The 19,080-nt window shown below is 48.0% G+C and overlaps 2 protein-coding genes across 2 annotated transcripts in view; both read left to right on the top strand.

Moving 5' to 3' along the window:
- The first annotated feature begins 602 nt into the window (after positions 1-602).
- Positions 603-15,155, top strand: si:ch211-154o6.3 (uncharacterized protein LOC563854 homolog). The gene is made up of 13 exons (XM_063198846.1): positions 603-929; positions 2,949-3,064; positions 3,503-3,687; positions 3,915-4,038; positions 4,271-4,392; positions 5,317-5,403; positions 6,166-6,255; positions 7,202-7,290; positions 9,978-10,197; positions 11,086-11,208; positions 11,444-11,612; positions 12,868-12,959; positions 14,761-15,155. The coding sequence occupies exons 1-13, from the start codon at positions 840-842 to the stop codon at positions 14,853-14,855; spliced, it is 1,602 nt and encodes a 533-aa protein (XP_063054916.1). The 5' UTR covers positions 603-839; the 3' UTR covers positions 14,856-15,155.
- A 309-nt stretch (positions 15,156-15,464) lies between these two features.
- Positions 15,465-19,080, top strand: part of pianp (PILR alpha associated neural protein) — a 9,992-nt gene continuing 6,376 nt past the window's right edge. Inside the window, exons 1-4 of the mRNA XM_063198850.1 lie at positions 15,465-16,551; positions 16,875-16,986; positions 17,616-17,901; positions 18,484-18,562. Coding sequence (XP_063054920.1) covers positions 16,541-16,551; positions 16,875-16,986; positions 17,616-17,901; positions 18,484-18,562 — 488 coding nt within the window. The 5' untranslated portion in view covers positions 15,465-16,540. The remainder of the gene's footprint in view (positions 16,552-16,874; positions 16,987-17,615; positions 17,902-18,483; positions 18,563-19,080) is intronic.

The following is a 19,080-nucleotide window of genomic DNA, read 5'->3' as shown; positions in this document are numbered from 1 at the left end:
CAGCAACAACACATTCTCAATTTACCGATTCTACTCTATTCGATTCGATGCTATTCTACTTTTTTCTATTCTATTCTACTATCCTATTCTAGGCTGTTCTGTTCTATTCTATTCTATTCTATTCTATTCTATTCTATTCTACTAACAACAAGGCTATATTCTATTCTATTACAGTCTAGTCTAGTACTAGCTGCAATCCTATTTCTAGGAGTCTATGTGAGATGTCAGGAAAGAGGGGGGAAACTGATTATACCCTTATTTTACACCCACTTTGTTTTCTTTCGTTTTGTTCATAATGGTGCATTCAATTTGTCAATGCATTATTTGATTTATTGAACAAATAACCAACATGCTAGTTTTGCAGCTTTTATCGACTTTTCTTTCGCCAGTAGGTTTGGTTCAGGGCCATGGCTCTGTTTTGCTATCGTATTAACTATCCTTATTTCCTTTAGATAGTCAGACCCTTGCGTTGTATTTCCGGTGTGACAGACCATCTGGTGTCTCCATAACAATTGGTCACCCAGTTGTCAGAACCAACGATGATTGGTCTTATGGAAATGTCACTCTGAATTTACATAAATAGAGTTTATTTGTGACCAATCGCTGTGGTTTCTCACACTTGTTACGGGAACACCAGATAGTTTGTCACACCGGCAAGTGTAGTTGTCTTGTAGAACTCGCCACGTCGTCTGTGGAGTCCGATGGAGGGCTATGATTAATTGTTGTCGATTGTATCGTGATTGTTGCCTATCGACACATTCATTTCAGCCCCACGTGAAAAGGGAATAGGGGGCATAGAAACAAATTTAGGTTAATGCAATAAGTATACGGCGAAATAGATGGGGGAGGTAAGGAAACTGCAGAAGAAGTTGAGGCAGATTGAGAATCTGGAGATCAAGGCTTCTCTAACAACAGAAGAAAGAGTTAAGGTACTGATAAACCCTCCGTGATTTTGTTCATGGGTAGCCCCTAACTCATATAACCCACCCACTCTCAGCTGTTTGAGCGCACTATTCATATTTGGCGCTCCATTGTTGGAACACGTTATTTAGTTTGGGTGCGGTGTTTGTGTTGTTCCCATTGCAATTCGTCATTGAGGTGGTGTTACTCTCTGTCCCTGTTCTGGTCGAATTCAGAATCCTCATTCTAGTTTAGCTCATCTAACCCATACTGTAGGTTTTCTATTCTAGCAATATATTAATCGTAGGGACACAAATTCAGCCTGTTCTGTAGCCTGCCGAATTGCCATTGGCTACTCTGTCTCTGACTGCCAATGGTAGAGCAGTAGCCCGAACCTATTACTGCTGCCTACACAATCATTTTGTCATCATAACTAATGCTGCTGTAACATAATGTCAGTCTACTGCAGGTGTCACCAACGTTGTGCCCGCGGGCGCCAGGTAGCCCTCCAGGAGCTTCTGAGGTGCCCACCAAGGATGTTAATAAACAGTGACAACTACCAGATTTTAGTCAAAGTTAATGCTTTTCTGAATTTAAATATGAGATTATTTATTCTTTACATCCTATAAACAAATGACCATTCAATAATAGTGTGATTTGACAATGATGCCAAGACATCAGTAGAGGATTTCGAACAAAAGTATCCCTCGGGTAGCCCTCAGTAGCCCTCGGGTAGCCCTTGGTAGCCCTCAGACACAGAAAGGTTGGGGACCCCTGCTGTACTGAATTGAGAGTGATGTGTTAAACTCATCAAACTGCTTTGGAAACTGCTTTTGGCCTACTGTAGCACATAGAAGACAAAGCCAAAAATGAATAGGCATACTACTAAGGACATTTTAGAATGACATAAGGATTAGGCATTAATCAAAGAAATAAAATGAGGCAGCTAATTACCCATCAATATTTACACATTGTGCATAGCATGCAGAAGAAATGCCAATCAGTGAATGCTTCTATGTTAAGATTGAGTGACAACAGATTTTTAAAATGCTGTATGTTGGGGCGCACTCTGACACAGTGTGCTAAGCTCCCCCACATATGGGTTTGCATGCCCATGGGGAACCAGGTTTGAGTCCGGCCTGCCTGGGCCATTTCCCAGCCTGCTCCATCTCTCTCTCTCACACACACTCTCTTCCTGATACTCTTGACTGTCCTATCAACAGTAAAGACACAAAAGCCCCTACAAATGTACATGTTTAGACACAAGTAATGTACTAAAAATGTTCAGCTTGCAAACAGACTGGTGGTAAACTGCACACATTGCATCCAGATCTGTGTGTGTGCGTGCGCGTGCGTGTGTGTGTGTGTGTATGTGTGTGCGTGTGTGTGTGTGTGTGTGCGCGGGACGCGTGCATGTGCGTGTTGTGATGTTTGTGTGCACGTAGAGGTGAGTAGATTCTGGAGTGCCCTATATCCCTGGTTTCATCTCAGTATCCATCCCTTTATCCAGGGCCACTGACAGCTTTGGCCAGGCCCGGGACAAAATCATCTGAAAGGGCCCCCCACTCAATACATACTATGTAATGAGAACCTAATTCTGGTCTCCCTCTCTCCCTGGACCTGGGACAACTACACCACCCACCCACCCGTCGGCTTCCCGGCTTGTCCCTGTATTCTGGGCCCCCCTCTCTCCCTGGGCCAGGAAAACTGACCCCTTTGTCCCCCCTGCCTATATCCCTGTATTCATCTCAGTATCCCTGTATCCACTTCTGTATCCCTGTATCCTGGGCCCCCCTTTCTCCCTCCCTGGGCCTGGGACAACTGATCTCTTTGTCGTCCCCCCCCCCCCTGTCTTGGCTTCCCTGCCTGTATCCCTGTATTCATCTCAGTATCCCTGTATCCACCTCTGTATCCCTGTATTCTGGGGCCCCCTCTCTCCCTCCCTGGGCCCAGGATAACTGACCCCTTTGTGTCCCCCTCCCTATCGGCTTCCCCTCCTGTATCCCTTTATTCATCTCTGTATCCCTGTTTTCATCTCTGTCTCCCAGGTCTCCAAAAAGGCGGAGCTTCGCGCAAGATTGGCTGAGCTGTTGCTGCAACATTGTGGCCCACAGCAACCCCAAAGCATTGTGGGAGACGAAAGTGAGAAGATGAAGAGACAAGTGTAAGAGTTATTCTTCCTTCGCCGAGGGTCGTTCAGACGGGAGACATAAGTCACCGGAACGAACAGCAAACATAATCCACCTCTAGGCTTTCTCCATTTAGGCTGTGCCAATGTCGATTAAAGGGAGACACCATACTGGCCGCTTTGATGATATCCCTTTACCTGTGAATCCAAAGCAAAAGCTTCTAAAAATATGCTATGTGTTTACTAGGCTATATGCAAATGTGTTTAATGACAAAAATAGATGCATTTTGTGATCACATTATCTGAAACCATGCTTATAAAGCATGTCCCTCTGTAACCGTTATAAAGCCAGCAACACATTATAAACATGTATCAACAACTTTCTTGTGCATGCTTGAAATCTTCCCTACATGATCAATGAAGTTTTTTGTTTATTAAATGATTATTTGTTTCATTTTCCTGATTGGTGTTTAGCCCTGAGGTCTCCAGTGTTCCATCACCAGCTCCAAAGGTTCCGAGAACAGCAACCCCAGAGACGGAGACGGGGACAGGGACAGGAGCAGGGCAGGGGAAGGGGAAGGGGGACTCGGAAGAGGATGCAGATCCACAAGACAATCCAGCAGCCCCCACAGAAACCGCCAGCCCTCTACAACAGAAAGGTCTGATGTTAAACTCGTACAATAGAGCCCACAAAACACAGACCGTCTGCTGCCGCTGATATCGCGCACTTTGAAGAAGGCCCCCGCTATAATCTGCCCATAGGGCCAGTTTTTGAATCTCATTTGCATACGTTAAATTGGGATTAATCCAGCACTCGTGAGTTCAGAGAGAGACAACCTCAAAGCTCCCACCATGTTCATTTCAACGTGTCACTCTCATGTTTCAGAATCAGAGTTTTCATCCCTCAAAGCCTCTTGGGAAGCGACAAAATTCAGACTCCGCACTCTCGAGGGTCACAGTGACATAATCACGTGCGTGGTTGCCGTGGACAACCTTGTGATCTCTGGCAGGTATTCCACATGAAATGAAATGCGCATTTTGTCACTCTTGAGTTTTCAGTATTTTCTCACCTGTCTGTGAAATTGAAATAAATAACTTGTTCATTTATCCCCAATCTTTTTATATATTCTCCCTCTTTCTCTCTTCTCTCTGGTCCTCATCGTGTCTGTCTGTCCATTTCCTCCCCCACGTTTTATTTCTTCAACCCTCCAACCCTCTCCTGATCCTCTCTTTCTCTTCAAGCCGCGATACGACAGTTAAAGTGTGGCATGTTCCCACGGCAACAGAGCAGCGCAATCTGGGGGGTCACAGTGGTGGGGTGACCTGTCTCGGTGTTCCCCCTCCAGAGTACTGCCGGAGAATGGGTAAGCCAAGCTTTTCATAGAGCTCGAAAGTCCCGCCCCTTAGTTCCGCGTTTCACGGGACCTCAGTTGACCATCTAACAACATGGTAGCGAGTAAATATCTTCTGATCTCAGTCATGATATGCGCTGGGCTCCAAATATGCTGTTTAAGAGGATAGATAAAGATTATTCAAGCAGAAGTATCAATGTTTTGTTCCGAGGCCGTCGGCATGAAAAATGTGAAGAAACACAGCTTTCTAAAAAGTTTAGGGGTTCATACGAAAAATTAGGCAAAAATATCAGAAACAACATATATGGAGCTCGTGGCACAACTCGAAGGGGATCGAAATGCCATTTTAATACCGCCATTGGATTACATGCTACGATTTTCGGCTAAAAACGCCGTTGAGGTCCCATGAAATCGGGGGAAGTGACGTCACTTTCTAGCTCCATTGCACACACCATTTCAGCATTGTTCACATTGTCTTGATGAGAACCATTAAAACAAAACAGCGAAAACATGGCCTGTGATTGTGAAGCCCTTCACCTGTGAGACGTCATTAACAGCACTGCACATCTAGTGCCTCATGGCAGTTACCAGTCAAGGCCTCTCGAATGAGCGAAACGCTCACAGATAAATTGGAATATCATGGTCTACACTCGGCCCTAGAGAATTTGCCTCAATTTTTCATGCTCTGTTCTCATCTCCGTCATGGACGTGCTAACCTTGCTCTCGGTTGTTTAATTTTTTAGCTTTTTTAACGGCTTTCCCTACTTTCTTCCATTCCATTCCACTCCACTCCACTCCACTCCACTCCTCTCCCCCTGTCTCTTTCTCTCTCTCTCTCTCTCTCTCTCTCTCTCTCTCTCTCTCTCTCTCTCTCTCTCTCTCTCTCTCTCTCTCTCCTCTTTTCTGTTCTCCTATTACTGTCTGTTTCCCACTCAGCACGGTTCTTGGACCTCAGTGAAAAGGAGCGGTTTATCCTCAGTGGCGCCAGTGACTGCTGTGTGAGAGTCTGGGTGTTGAGCACAGGTAGGATTTTATTTTTTTTTGCCAAATATGATGCCCCTATCTCCCCTCCAACAACCCCTAACAAACCAACAAAATGGAGCCCAGAGTGATTCATATCTGGAAATCTAGTGGCACTATGACACAAACAAAGAAACAATCTACTGTATAGTTGGCAATAGATCAGGCCTCCCCAAACAAGCTGTCGTCGGAATGTCGGAATGTGACCCATATCGTGGCGGCATTCTGACAGCTCGTCTCCACAGGTGCCCGCGTGGCCTGCCCGCTCACTGCCGGGGTTCTGTCGAGATGGGCTGCTTCGTCGAGATGAGTTCGTAGTGAAACCTCTCCATGGGGCCCTGCCGTGGCCAAGCGGTAGGGCACGCGTCTACCATGCAGCTAACCCGGGTTCGATTCCCGGCCCGGGTCCTTTGCCGGCCCTTCCCCGTCTCTCTCTCCCCTCTCGCTTCCTGTCACCACCTTCACTGTCCTGTCATAAATGAAATCAAAAAGACCAAACAAAATATCTTTTAAAAAAAAGAAAAAAGAAACCTCTCCATGGAGGAAAATGTAGGTATACTACTTCGACGAGGCAGCGTAAATCGGTAGACGCCACTGTGGAATTAGGCTACTGGTAGCTCATCTCGACAGCCTGGGAGCCCATATCGACAGAACACCGGCACCGGCAGCATGCCAAGGGAGGAAGAGAGTGCCAGGCACAGGCAGCCTCGTGTGGGGAAATGGCCAGTCTCTAACCTGCATGCCCATGCTGTGTGCTGTCTGCAGGGCAGTGTGTCAAATCCATCTACACCTTCAACGCCGTGACGGCTCTCTGCTTCGTTCCCGAGGGGCCCGGATACATCATCACTGGATCAGGTGAGATGGAGAGAAAGACAGGGATGGAGGGGTTGTGTTCGTGTGTTTGTTGATCTGTGTGTGTGTGTGTCTGTGTCTGTGTCTGTGTGTGTATGTGTGTGTGTGTGTGTGTGTGTGTGTGTGTGTGTGTGTGTGTGTCTGTGTCTGTGTCTGTGTCTGTGTGTTTGTGTGAGGGATGGAATCTACTGCATCTGACCGTTCTTGTGTTGCTGCCTGGGTTTTTCGGATGTGCATGCTTAAGTGTGGGCTAGACTGACTTTTTACAGAGAGAGAGTGTGTTTATGTGTGTTAATGCATTCGTGTTTCCTCTTCTTAAGCGTTTGAGGAGACGATAAAAAGCAAGATAAGGATGTAAAGAGAAGTAATGGCTCAGTAGTCAGATGAGGAGTGGCGGTGAGAAGGTGTTTGACTGTTGTGGGGAAGGGGAATCTGGGAGGGGGGGTGGTCTTTGTTAGACGGAATATTAATTCAATCTGATTGCAGTGGTGCTTGAGAGACTGTGCAGACCTCGCGCTTGCATCCTGGCAGCGGTGGTGTGTGCGTTTGTGTGTGTAGAATGCTGTGTTTGTTTATTTGTGTATTTGTGTGTGTGTGTGTGTGTGTGTGTGTGTGTGTGTGTGTGTGTGTGTGTGTGTGTGTGTGTGTGTGTGTGTGTGTGTGTGTGTGTGTGTAGAATGCTGTCTGTGTCTGTGTGTTTGTCTGTGTCTGTGAAAGAGAGTGCAAGAAAGAGAGAGAGGGAGAGAGAGTGTATGCATGCCCCTGAGTGTCTCTGTGTGGCTGTCTTGTGAAAGTGCCGGAGGGGTGGGGAGGGGGTAAAGCAGGCCAAACCTGTTAGGGGCCATGATGGGAAGAGACAGTCAGCGCTGCATTTCTCAGGTGTGCGCTAATTTCTGCCCTGACTGTCAGCTGACGTTAGCATCACCCTGCGCCGTTTCTCTCCCCCCAGATGGAGGCAAGGTTCAGACGTGGAGCTGGCAGTCCATGGAGAACTGTCAGTCAGTCAACGCACACCGGGAGGCAGTCACCGCACTACAGGTGGGAGAGAGACAGAATGAGAGGGAGAGAAAGAGAGAAAGAGAGAGAAGGGAGAGAGGGAGAGGGAGAGAGAGAGAGAGAGAGAGAGAGAGAGAGAGAGAGAGAGAGAGAGAGAGAGAGAGAGAGAGAGAGAGAGAGAGCGAGAGAGAGAGAGAGAGAGAGAGAAAGAGAGAAAGAGAGAGAAGGGAGAGAGGGAGAGGGAGAGAGAGCTGCCTAGCAGCTGCCTGCACTTTCTTGCTCACTTGAAGGCCCCTCTCCTCTTCTCTCCTATTATCTTCTCTCTTCTCTTCTCTCTTCTCATCTCCTGTTCTGTTCTGTTCTGTTCTGTTCTTTTCTCCTGTTCTCTTCTCTTCTCCTGTCCTAATCATTTTCTCTTCTCATCTTCTCTTTGCATCTTCTCTTCTCTTCTCTTCTACTCTCCTCTACTCTCTTCTGTTATGTTCTGTTCTCTTCTCTTTGCATCTTCTCTTCTCTTCTCTTTTCTCTTCTTTTCTCCTGTTGTCTATACTCTTCTCCTGTCCTAATCATCTTCTCTTCGCCTCTTCTCTTCTCTTCTCTTCTCTTCTCTTCTCTTCTCTTCTCTTCTCTTCTCTTCTCTTCTACTCTACTTTATTCTATTCTATTCTCCTCTGTTCTTTTCTGTTCTGTTCTGTTCTCTTCTCTTCTCTTCTCTTCTCTTCTCTTCTCTTCTCTTATCTTCTCTTCTCTTCTCTTCTCTTCTACTCTTTTCTCTTCTGTTCTATATATTCTGTTCTGTTCTGTTCTGTTCTCTTCTCTTCTCTTCTCTTCTCTTCTCTTCTCTTCTCTTCTCTTCTCTTCTCTTCTCTTCTCTCCCTCGTTTCTCCAAGGAAACTTTTCAAGCAGCCAAGTATTGAGCTGCCTCGTTCCCCCGTAATTCTTCAGTCCAGTCCAATTTGGGGTTGAAAAAGTAAGATATTGAATTTGTGAATAGCATTGGAAATTGAGGAAAAAAATTGCAAATTGCTCTGTGGGAGGCTATGGATTGCCACCCACCCCCTCTCCTCCACACAATCAGCTGTCTGTATGACTTCTCAAGTGGAGTTTGGTACTGGAGGTGCAATGACAATGACAGAAGTCCATTAAAGAGTTTTTCCTTCTGCCCTGATTATTTTCCACTTCACAGAGTGGAGGACTGTCACACTAGTGAAATGGGAATGTCAAGGGAGGTGCTTGTTCCAACGACAGTCGAGCACCATAGAGTTTTTTACAGTGGCACATCATTGTAGAAGGCAGTCTTACCTGTGATGTTTCATGTTTCTATAGTCCATAGAGATATCCCATGATCAGAAAGTAAAAGTCCGGCCCTACAGTGTGTGTCTCTAACGCAGTGATTCTCAAAGTGTGATCAGAGGACCACTAGTGGTCCGCGACAGAGCTCAGGTGGTCCGCGAGGGGATTGCTACTTTTCCAAAGACAAGCTAGCAGTAGGCTATATTTGTAGGCCTAACATAATTACAAAGCTAAACAAAGCTGAAGTCTTATTATCACCACAATAAGACAGGCTTGTATAATGTGAACAAACAGTGAGTGATCGGCATCAAAATTAGTAGTGCCAGATTAACACCCCTCAACTGTCAATGCAGTTGACAGGTGGTCCCTGAACATTTTTTATGGGGACAAAGTGGTCCTCGGTCTGAAAAAGTTTGAGAACCACTGCTCTAACGGTAAGGCACTGGCCTGCTACACCGGCGATTCTAAGGTTCGGTTCTGGCCCGGGCCATTTCCCGGCCCTCCCCCATCGCTCTCTTTCCCAGACATTTCCTGTCTATTCTCCACTGTCCTATCAAATAATAAAAGGGCACAAAAGCCCTTAAAAAAGACAGTAAAAGTCCCTGTGACATACAATATTTGTTTTGCTAGCTGAACTGCCTGATCCCATCTAGCTGAGCAAATTGTTCAAATGAATTGTTGAGAGAGTACGGGCGGAATAGAGAAGAGATGACAGGATTTTTACTTTCTCAATTTGTCTCCCTATGCTGCAGTCCCAGTCAAGACAAGTCCGCTTTTATAGTCACTTTCTTCCTATGCACAGGTCATACAAGGAAAATGAAATTACGTTTCTCTCTCTATACCATGCCAGGACATAGACATAGACGCTAACATTTATAGACTGACATTAATGTGCAAGACAGGACAGTGATGAACTAGTAACAATAAAGTGATTAATTAATAAATCACAACCGAACATTTAACTTTGAACATTTAACATATAGAAAAAATCAGATAAAAATAGAATGGAAGACATTAATAATAATAACAATAATAATAAAATGGTACAGTACAGGGTTAGCCGGTGTTCCATACAGTGTGTGTGATGTTGGGCACATCCGTGATGAAGCAGTGCTGCTTTTGCTAGGCACTTTGCCAGTTTGATGCATTGTGGTTGACAATGCATCAAACTGGCAAAGTGCGCATGCGTGCTACCTAGCAAAAGCAGCACTGCTTCATCACGATCGTGCCCGTTGTCATCTACCCCAATTCCAGCTCCTCCTCCCTCTCTGTCTGTCTTGTGTGCAGTCCCAGGTCCTGTGGTATTCTGCATATGACAGCTTGTCTCAGTGGTACAGTGGACAGAGGTATAGTACATTGCTGTAGAAAAGGTTAATGTGTTTTCTCGCCTCCTCTTTTTCTGCTCCTCCTCCTCTGTCTGTCCATCTGGTCTGCAGTCCCAGGGCCCTCTGGTGTTCTCCGGCTCCGCAGACGGGGGCGTGTGCGTGTGGGAGGTGCATCCTTCACAACACCACACTCCCCTGCACCGCCTCCAGGACTGGGGGCCCTCGGTGACGGGGTGTGGCGGGGGGGCCCATCTGGCCCTGAGTCCCCGTGGTGACCGCGTCTTCATGGCCTGTGGCCGCGCCAGCGTGAGGGTCCTGGACTGGAGGACAGGTGAGTCACACACTCAGACACTTGGACACAGACACCTGGCTGCTGTTCTCTGTTCTAGCAGCCTGGTGCCTCGGCCGGTCTTTTCCACAACACCATATGCTTCTCAGACTGGAGGCATGTGTGCTGCGCAGTGTGTGACGGCTAGCTGGTGCATGCGGTCGTGACCGCCTTGCCTTTGAGTGTGAAAGGTCACCGTGCATGATGTAAATAACTCTTCTCTGGTGCATTGCACTTTGCACAGTCACAGGTGAGCGTGTCCTCACTGATTGTGTCATAAAAACTGATGACAGAGAAATATCTCATTAAGTCTCTATCTAACCTGAAAGTTAAATTACCTGGCAAAGAGCCAAAGTAATTATAAAGTCACTCACGACTGTTAATATGAGCGCCTAAATTGGACTGTGAGTTGTGGCTCTATGAAAAAATCATTGTTAAAGCTGATGTACCCATAAACACCTTTTTTATTTTTTTTACTAGACTCACAAAATTGTCCCAGCATTATGCGCTGCCTTGCTCCCTTGGGCAGTGTTTAAATGATTTGCATAAGAGAGCGCATTGAATAATCCATCATTTTTGGAGCGCGTGCGCTTGACAACGGGCAGCACTAGCAGCTCTGGTGAATCTGTCCCGTAAGACCACGCTTCACTGACAGCAACTCATTCGCTGTCACCACGGCCCCCGAGGTCGTTCTGCAGTGGTAATATATACGGTCAGTGGTCGACTGGGGCGAAGACTGTGTGAATACCACTTTTCACACTATCGCTGCCCCTTGCCGACACGATTACCAATGACGCCAAACAATTGCCCTTGGCCTGAGTGAAAACGCTGACGCAGCACTTTGTCTTCCCCTCCACACACCCCCACCCCCTCCCCCATGACCCCTCACAGGCTCTGTGTCCCGAGTGACCAATCACAGCAGCACGGCCGGAGTGACAGATTGCATCAATCAGTTATCGGGCCTTCTGATTGGCTCCTGCTTCGATCTGGCCACTGGAGGGAGCACTCTGAACTGTGAGCACTGTGAAGGCATTCTGAAGAGGTCTTCTTTCCAAAATTTGAATTTAACCTAACAGATCACTCACAAAGATCCTAATATCTCTCTCTCTCTCTCTCTCTCTCTCTCTCTCTCTCTCTCTTTATTTCGGTTTGTCTCTTTCTTTCTTTCATTCTTTCTTTCTGTTCGTCTCTTTCCTTCTTTCTTTCTCTCTCTCTCTCTCTCTCTCTCTCTCTCTCTCTCCCCCTGCAGTGTTCACTCTCCCCCAGTGCAGGTACCTGGTTTCCCTCGTCCTCCCGCCCGACACTCCCAGAATCCTCTGCTTTGCTGCGTGGCGCACTGCCAGCGGAGACCACCGCTGGGTGACGGGCGGCCGTGAGCTGACGGTCTGGGAGCAGCTCCCGTCCAAGACCAAGCACAAGTAAGGAAGTCAGCCCTGCGGCGAGATGAGATGGGGCCGAATGGTGTATAATTAAAGAGAAGAGTCCTGAAACGTCTCCTTCTCTCTTTCTCTCATTCTCTCTCTCTCTCTCTCTCTCTCTCTCTCTCTCTCTCTCTCTCTCTCTCTCTCTCTCTCTCCAGTATCTCTCTTTCTCTCTCAACGTCCCCTTCTCTCTTTCTCCCTCCCTCTCTCCACTTCTCTCTCTATCTCTGTCTCTCTCTCTCTCCCTCCCTCTCTTATTTCTCCCTCTCTCGCTGTCTCTCTCCCTCTCTGACCAGTCTGTCGCCTGTCTAGCTAATCAATGACCGCATCAGTTTAACCTTTTCTATGACAGATTTGTGTATTGACCGTCTGCTTAGCTGATACTCCTTAATGAGCTGCAGGGAGTTGAGTGATGACCAAGGGATGGATCTGCTAATACCCCACATTCATTACGCGGGATTTTCCTTCTTAGAAAGTCATAAGTGGCCCCTCTGTGTGTGCCTGTGAGTGTGTTCGTGTGTGTGTGTGCTTGTGGCAAGGGGACCTACTGTGTGTGTGTGTGCCCGTGTCGTGTGTGTGCCCGTGTGTGTGTGTGTGTGTGCCCATGTGTGTGTAAATGTGTGTGTGTGTGTGTGTGTGTGTGTGTGTGCGTGCGTGCACTCGTGTGTGTGTGTTTGTGCGTATGTGTGTGTGTGTGTGTGTGTGTGTGTGTGTGTGTGTGTGTGTGTGTGTGTGTGTGTGTGTGTGTGTCTGGCTGGGCTCTCTTGTCTTGCAGAGTTGTCTTCAGTGGGTTGCATCATTAGCAGCATTAATTTTTCCAGCTGATAATCAAAGGGGAAGACCTTCTGAAGTCCCTCAAAGCTGCCTGCTAATGTTGTGCGAACACACACACACACACACACACACACCCACACACACACACACACACCCACACACACACAAACACACACATATAGGCTTGCACATGCGCGCACACACACACATACACACACACACACACATAGGCTTGCACGTGTGATTGTGCGTGCGCACACACACACACACACACACACACACACACACACACACACACCTGTGTGTACTCATGTGCAACACACACACACACACACCTGTGTGTACTCATGTGCAACACACACACACACACACACACTTTCACTCTCCCCCTTCCCATGGTGTTTCACCCTGGGCTTGTGATGAATGGCCTTAGCTGCCGCCGCGTTATAACACTCTGGCTTTGGCACGTGTTGTACAGGGGCGACGTGTTGGTGAGGCGAGACTGCCGCTTGGACACCTCCCTGGTGGAATCGGAGGAGGACTCGGAGGGGGATGTGGAGGAGAGCGATGGTAAGAGGACTCGGAGGGGGATGTGGAGGAGAGCGATGGTAAGAGGACTCGGAGGGGGATGTGGAGGAGAGCGATGGTAAGAGGACTCGGAGGGGGATGTGGAGGAGAGCGATGGTAAGAGGACTCGGAGGGGGATGTGGAGGAGAGGAGAGATGGTAAGAGGACTCGGAGGGGGATGTGGAGGAGAGCGATGGTAAGAGGACTCGGAGGGGGATGTGGAGGAGGGGGATGTGGAGGAGGACTCGGAGGGGGATGTGGAGGAGAGCGATGGTAAGAGGACTCGGAGGGGGATGTGGAGGAGAGCGATGGTAAGAGGACTCGGAGGGGGATGTGGAGGAGAGCGATGGTAAGAGGACTCGGAGGGGGATGTGGAGGAGAGCGATGGTAAGAGGACTCGGAGGGGGATGTGGAGGAGAGCGATGGTAAGAGGACTCGGAGGGGGATGTGGAGGAGAGCGATGGTAAGAGGACTCGGAGGGGGATGTGGAGGAGAGCGATGGTAAGAGGACTCGGAGGGGGATGTGGAGGAGAGCGATGGTAAGAGGACTCGGAGGGGGATGTGGAGCAGGGGGATGTGGAGGAGAGCGATGGTAAGAGTGCGAGCAGGGTCGCCGCTAGACGTAAGCAGAGTGCTTGGGGCAGGCACACCAACCACCTTGGCCCCCAAAATTGGGGCCTCTTATTTAATTGAGATGACTAAAGAACGTCATGAAAAAATATTGAATTACATTCCAAAACATATATGTATTAGTTATATTACTCCATTACTATGCAACAGTGTATGCAACAGTGAGCTATATATGATTATTTTATGTGTAAATATGTGTGTTATGTCTTGTGGGCAATGTCTTTATTTATGTGTGTATGCTACTTGACACCTTAATTTCCCCCTGGGATCAATAAACGATACTCTACTCTACTCTACTCTACTACTATATTACTATAATAGCTATATTAGTATCTTACTATTAAATACTAAATGTATTGTTATTTAATTAGGAGGGGGGTTCTCCTGAACACTTATGCTTAGGGCCTCCAAAAACTTAGCAGGGGCCCTGCGTGCGATGCGAGCGGAGGGATGGATGTACGGAGGATAGGCAGGATTAGCTTCCATATCTCCCCTCCTTCCCCGCTGGGTTAATTACCAGTTAAGGCAGTGAAAGAGCACGGAACACCAATGAGCATAATTACAATCTCAATCAAGCTGCCCCTCCATACTCATAATTGTACGGATGCCTGATTATAATTGTGGGAATGTGTTTGCAATGGGATTTCAAGGAGGACCCGCACTTAAGCTCTTCCTTTCCCTTACCTTATTTACCCCCCCCCCTCTCTCTCTTTCTCTCTACCCATATCGCTCTCTTTCCCTGTCTCTTCACATTTTTTCACACTTTTGTTCCTCACACGTTCTTTCCCTTTGTCTCTTCCTATCTCCTCCCTCTGTCTGTGTGTGTCCCTTTCTGTCTTTTTCTCTTTCTGCTTTCTGTCTTTTTTATGTTCTCTTTTTCCTCTCGCTGTCCTTTTCCATCTATTGATCTATTTTTTCTTTCTGTTTTTCTTTTCTTTCTTTCTTTTGTGTCTTTCTCGCACATATATTTCTCTCCAACTCTCTTCTTGTCTCTCTTGTGACACTATCTGTCCATTCCTGTCTTTTCTCTCCTTCTTTCTGTCCCCTCCATATCTATTCCACCTTCCATCTCTCCCTCTCTCCTCCTCTCTCACCCTCTCTCTCTCTCTCTCTCTCTCTCTCTCTCTCTCTCTCTCTCTCTCTCTCTCTCTCTCTCTGTCTCTCTCTGTGGTAGGCTATAGTGAGGAGGACTCTCTGCCTGGGGACGTGGCTGATGTGGAGGAGGTGGTGGTCTCTGGCTCCTCGTGGCTGCGATGCGTTCTCCAGTGACAGCCGAGGAGGCTGACCGTACCGCACCGCACCGCACCGCACCGCACCGCGCCACAGCACGCCGCCACTGAAGCGGAGAGAGAGAGAAGACACCTCAGAGCGATGAAGAGGGACCAGGAGGAGACGCGCGAAGGGGAGAGGAGAGGATCATCATCAGACAGAAGAACGAGGGAGGAGGGTGGAGAAAGAGAGTGGAGGAGAGAAGGGAAAGGCCACTCGGACTGAAGACTGAGAGAGAGAGAGAGAGAGAGAGAGAGAGAGAGAGAGAGAGAGAGAGAGAGAGAGAGAGAGAGAGAGAGAGAGAGAGGAAGACAAAGAAGGAATCAGGGAGAAGAAAAAAAAGAACAGAGAGTGAAGGAACAGCGAGGGGGAGTGAAGTGTGACAGATTGAGTGAGGGGCCATGGAGAAAAAGGCATATGGAGCGAAGGAGATGTGAGGAGGGGAGAGCGTAGCGACTAGCGAGCAGCAGACTGTGTTCCATGTAAATGTTGCCTGTTGTTTGCAATAAAGCTGCCAAATTGTGAACCGTGTGTCTCCAAATATTTATCATGCCTGTCGTGGCTGTCTATAAATATCTGTTGCACTCTTCATCACTACTCTCAACCTGTCCTTGACTAAATTAATGTATATTGATTTTTTGCGTTCTCTCTCTTTCTCTCAGCATGTTCTCCCACCCGGTTCTCGATTTTCCAATCTTCCTGCTCCCCACTGAAAATAATTTAATACCTGCTTCTTACCCTTCGCTATCAAATACGAATATTAATAAGTCCTTCCTTTTTCTATTGTGTCTTTCTATTTTGGTCTTCAAAATCCATTTTTTTCTCCCTCTCTCTGTCCTTTTAATTGAACCAGTTAAAAAGCATAATTAGCATTTAAATCTTTCTCCTACAGCCTCCCTCCTCCTCTCGCTCACTCACTCACTCGCTCGCTCCCTCCTCACTCGCTCTCTCTTCCTCTCTCTCTTTCTCACTCGCTTGCTCATGTCTCTGTCGCTAAGGCAACCAATGCTTTTTCCCACTCCCTCTCCCTATCTCCCCCTCTCGGAGTCGCTCTCCTTCACTCCCCTGCTTCAGCCGCGAGAGGTAGGTATGCCAACTGATCTGCGTGCTGTATGTGTGTGTGTGAGTGTGTATATGTGTCAGTATGTGTCTGCAAGGGTGTTTGTGGAGTGTCTGCATGTCTTGAGTGTGTGTCTGCATGCTTTTGATGTGTCCAGGTATGTTTTATTGACTGTCTGCGGGGTTGTGACTGCTGGCTAAATGCAAGAAATATGGGAGCCACATGCCAACATTGGGAGTCTGGAGTGCACAGGTGTGTTTGTGTGTGTGCTTGTGTAAAAGGCTACTTGCGCATGTACCTGTGATGGATGGATGCATGGTTTTATGTGTGGGGGCTCATTTCGTGTGTAATCGAGGGTGAATTTTAGTTTTATATTGCTCCTCTTCCAGAGTGTCTGTGGATGTGTGTGTGAGTGTGTGATGTTGGGTGTGCGTGTCTGAGCGTCTGAATGCAAGACTTAGAAATGACAGGAGGATATTCTTTACAAGCGTCTGATCAGTGCCTTGTTTGGTGGGTGTGTAAAAGAAATCTCTCCTGTCTCCTTGTTTTTTTTCTGTCTGTTGGTTTTCTTTGTATTGCAAGAGATGATAGGTGGAGAAAAGGCTGACTGAAAAAGACTGAAGCGATGGAGCGATGGTAAGAAAGAGTGAGAGAAAGAGAGAGAGGGGGGGAGAGAAAGATGGAAACAAGGATACACACAAATACACAAGATAGATGACACCTGTCCAGCTGTCATTGTTTACAGTTTTTCAGACATGTTCCTTGTCACTCATTCTGACTGTGTGTTGTAGATGACTGAGTCCAGGGCTGCCTTAGGAGCCAGGGTTTATTTTTCATCTGTTGACTGACTACACTCTCCTATTGTGCTTGTTTTTCCCCCCCTTCCTCTTTTTGATCTCTGACTGAATCCCCATCACCTCCCTACTCCCTACCCCTACCGCCACCCCTACCCCCACCAGCTCCATCCCTCCTGCCACCCCGCTCTACTGCCTCCTGCTGGTGGCGGTGGTGACGTGCCCCACCCGCTGCGACCCTGACGACCAGAAGTGGGAGGAGATCAGCGACATGCAGGTGCAGAGCCATGGAATTCAGTACTGTACAGGAAGTCGGTTGGTGACGTGATTCGCGTAGATTCAAATAGTTCCATGCAGTGGCTTTCTATTCACTAAGAATCACTATACTTGTATAACAAGCAAAGATTAAGTAGAAACAAATTACTTTTACCTTCACCTGACTTTCTGTGTTGTATGGCCACTTCCAGGAACTAATGGAACTATTGGTCAAAGGCTCGGTGAGCCGTCCTGAGCCGCCATTGTTGTATAAAAAAATGGAACATTAAGGCAAACATCTTCTAGTCGAGTAAGATACTTCAAGCCGTGCATTTCCTGGATCCATGTGATGTCAGGTGAACGCCCCTTTAGGAGACCTTCGGTTAGGAGACCTTTGGAGACTTACAGTTGAGAATGAATGGAGTTCCCTTGGCACTGTAGATAGCGGTATCGCACTTCTCATGCAAGCCGTCACCAAATGCCACAGAAAGACAAAAAGAAGAAGGGGACAATGCCCCCTTAGGAGACCAAGCTTTAGCGCACTCCTTTGCACTGGGTGGGCGGAGTTTGAATGATCTTACTCTACTAGAAGATGTTTGATTAAGGTCAATGGAATTGGCTGAACTCTTGTACTTCCATGGCTCTGTGCAGGTGGTTGAGGCCCTGAGCTCCGCCCAGCTGTCCGTCACGGCCCAGGCCACGCCCACTCCGCTCTGGGCCGTGGTGTGGGGTCCGACCCAGTCCCTGGAGGACGAGACGCAGCAGCACTTCCTGCCCGGCCAGGAAGCCGAGGTGTCCACGGAGGTGGCGGAGGCCTGGTCGCGCCAACACCACCAGGGCCTGCCCACCACCCAGACTGAGCAGCTTCTCCCCTCGCTGGAGGACGCCGTGGGCACTGACGACAGCAGAACGGACCCCGGCGAGGAGATGGAGGAAGGTGGGCAAGGCAAGGCAAAGGGTTCGAAAGGGACTTGACTTGGGGGTGTGTGGTCCTTTTCGGGAGGGGGAAAGGGTTGTTGTTTTCCTCCAAAAAGCACAGAGAACTTCTGCCTGTATTTTGCTGGTATTGACCCATGGATTTGTGCTGCCGACAATGCATGGTCCAGCAGAGCTTTGATTATTCTCAAATTACACAAAGAGCAGTCTTCAATACGATCAATACGGGAGCTTGTGGCTTCTCCACTTTGCCTGAACTCATCCCTCTATCTTTTCCCCCTCTCTTCTCTTTCTTTCCAATCTCTCTCTCCCTCTCCCTCCTACCTACCTGCCCCCCTCTCTCTCTCTCTCTCTCTCTCTCTCTCTCTCTCTCTCTCTCTCTCTCTCTCTCTCTCTCTCTCTCTCTCTCCCTCCTACCTGACTCTCTCTCTGTCTGTCTTCCTCTCTGTCTGTCTTCCTCTCCCCCTCTCCCCCTCTTTCTCTCTCTCTCTCTCTCTCTCTCTCTCTCTCTCTCTCTCTCTCTCTCTCTCTCTCTCTCTCTCTCTCTCTCTCTCTCTCTCTCTCTCTCTCGCTCTCTCTCCAGTGGACCCTCAGTTCTATGTCACGGTGATCATCTCATCGGTGCTGATTCTCGCGGCCGTCATCATAACTGCCAAACTGTGGTAAGCTGAAGGAGCTCTTTCCTACTTTTCACTGTCATTCAATCCACACGTTGCTGAGAGAGAGAGAGACAGAGAGAGAGAGAGAGACAGAGAGAGAGAGACAGAGAGAGAGACAGAGAGAGTGACAGAGAGAGAGACAGAGAGAGAGACAGAGAGAAAAAGGAGCAAGGAACACAGGAAGAAAAAAAACAGTAGAGGAGAAGTGCAAGTGGAGAGCTGTTGATGAGATGACTGTGTATGTACTGTATGTGAGCGTGTGACTCACACAATGTGTTAAGTAGACGGAGGAAGTCTTCTCATAGGATGCCAGCCAGCCAGGGCAGAGCAAGTCTCTCCTCCGCACCCAGCTCTCGTCTCCAGGGCCATTACTGGCAGCTTTTACCAGCCTCCGCTCGCTGCACAGCTTGGGGCAGGGGGAAGATGAGTACTGCGGTTGGGCCACTTCAGGCGCAATTTTCTTTCTTAAATCAGTCTGAGTAAGAAAAAAAAGTACAGAAGATCTGAAGATCTCCCCCACT

This window comes from Engraulis encrasicolus, chromosome 5 (genome assembly GCF_034702125.1).
Source record: "Engraulis encrasicolus isolate BLACKSEA-1 chromosome 5, IST_EnEncr_1.0, whole genome shotgun sequence".
Taxonomy (NCBI): Eukaryota; Metazoa; Chordata; class Actinopteri; order Clupeiformes; family Engraulidae; genus Engraulis; species Engraulis encrasicolus.
The sequence above is the reverse complement of the archived record's forward strand: the minus strand, read 5'-3'. Positions and strand labels throughout refer to the sequence as shown.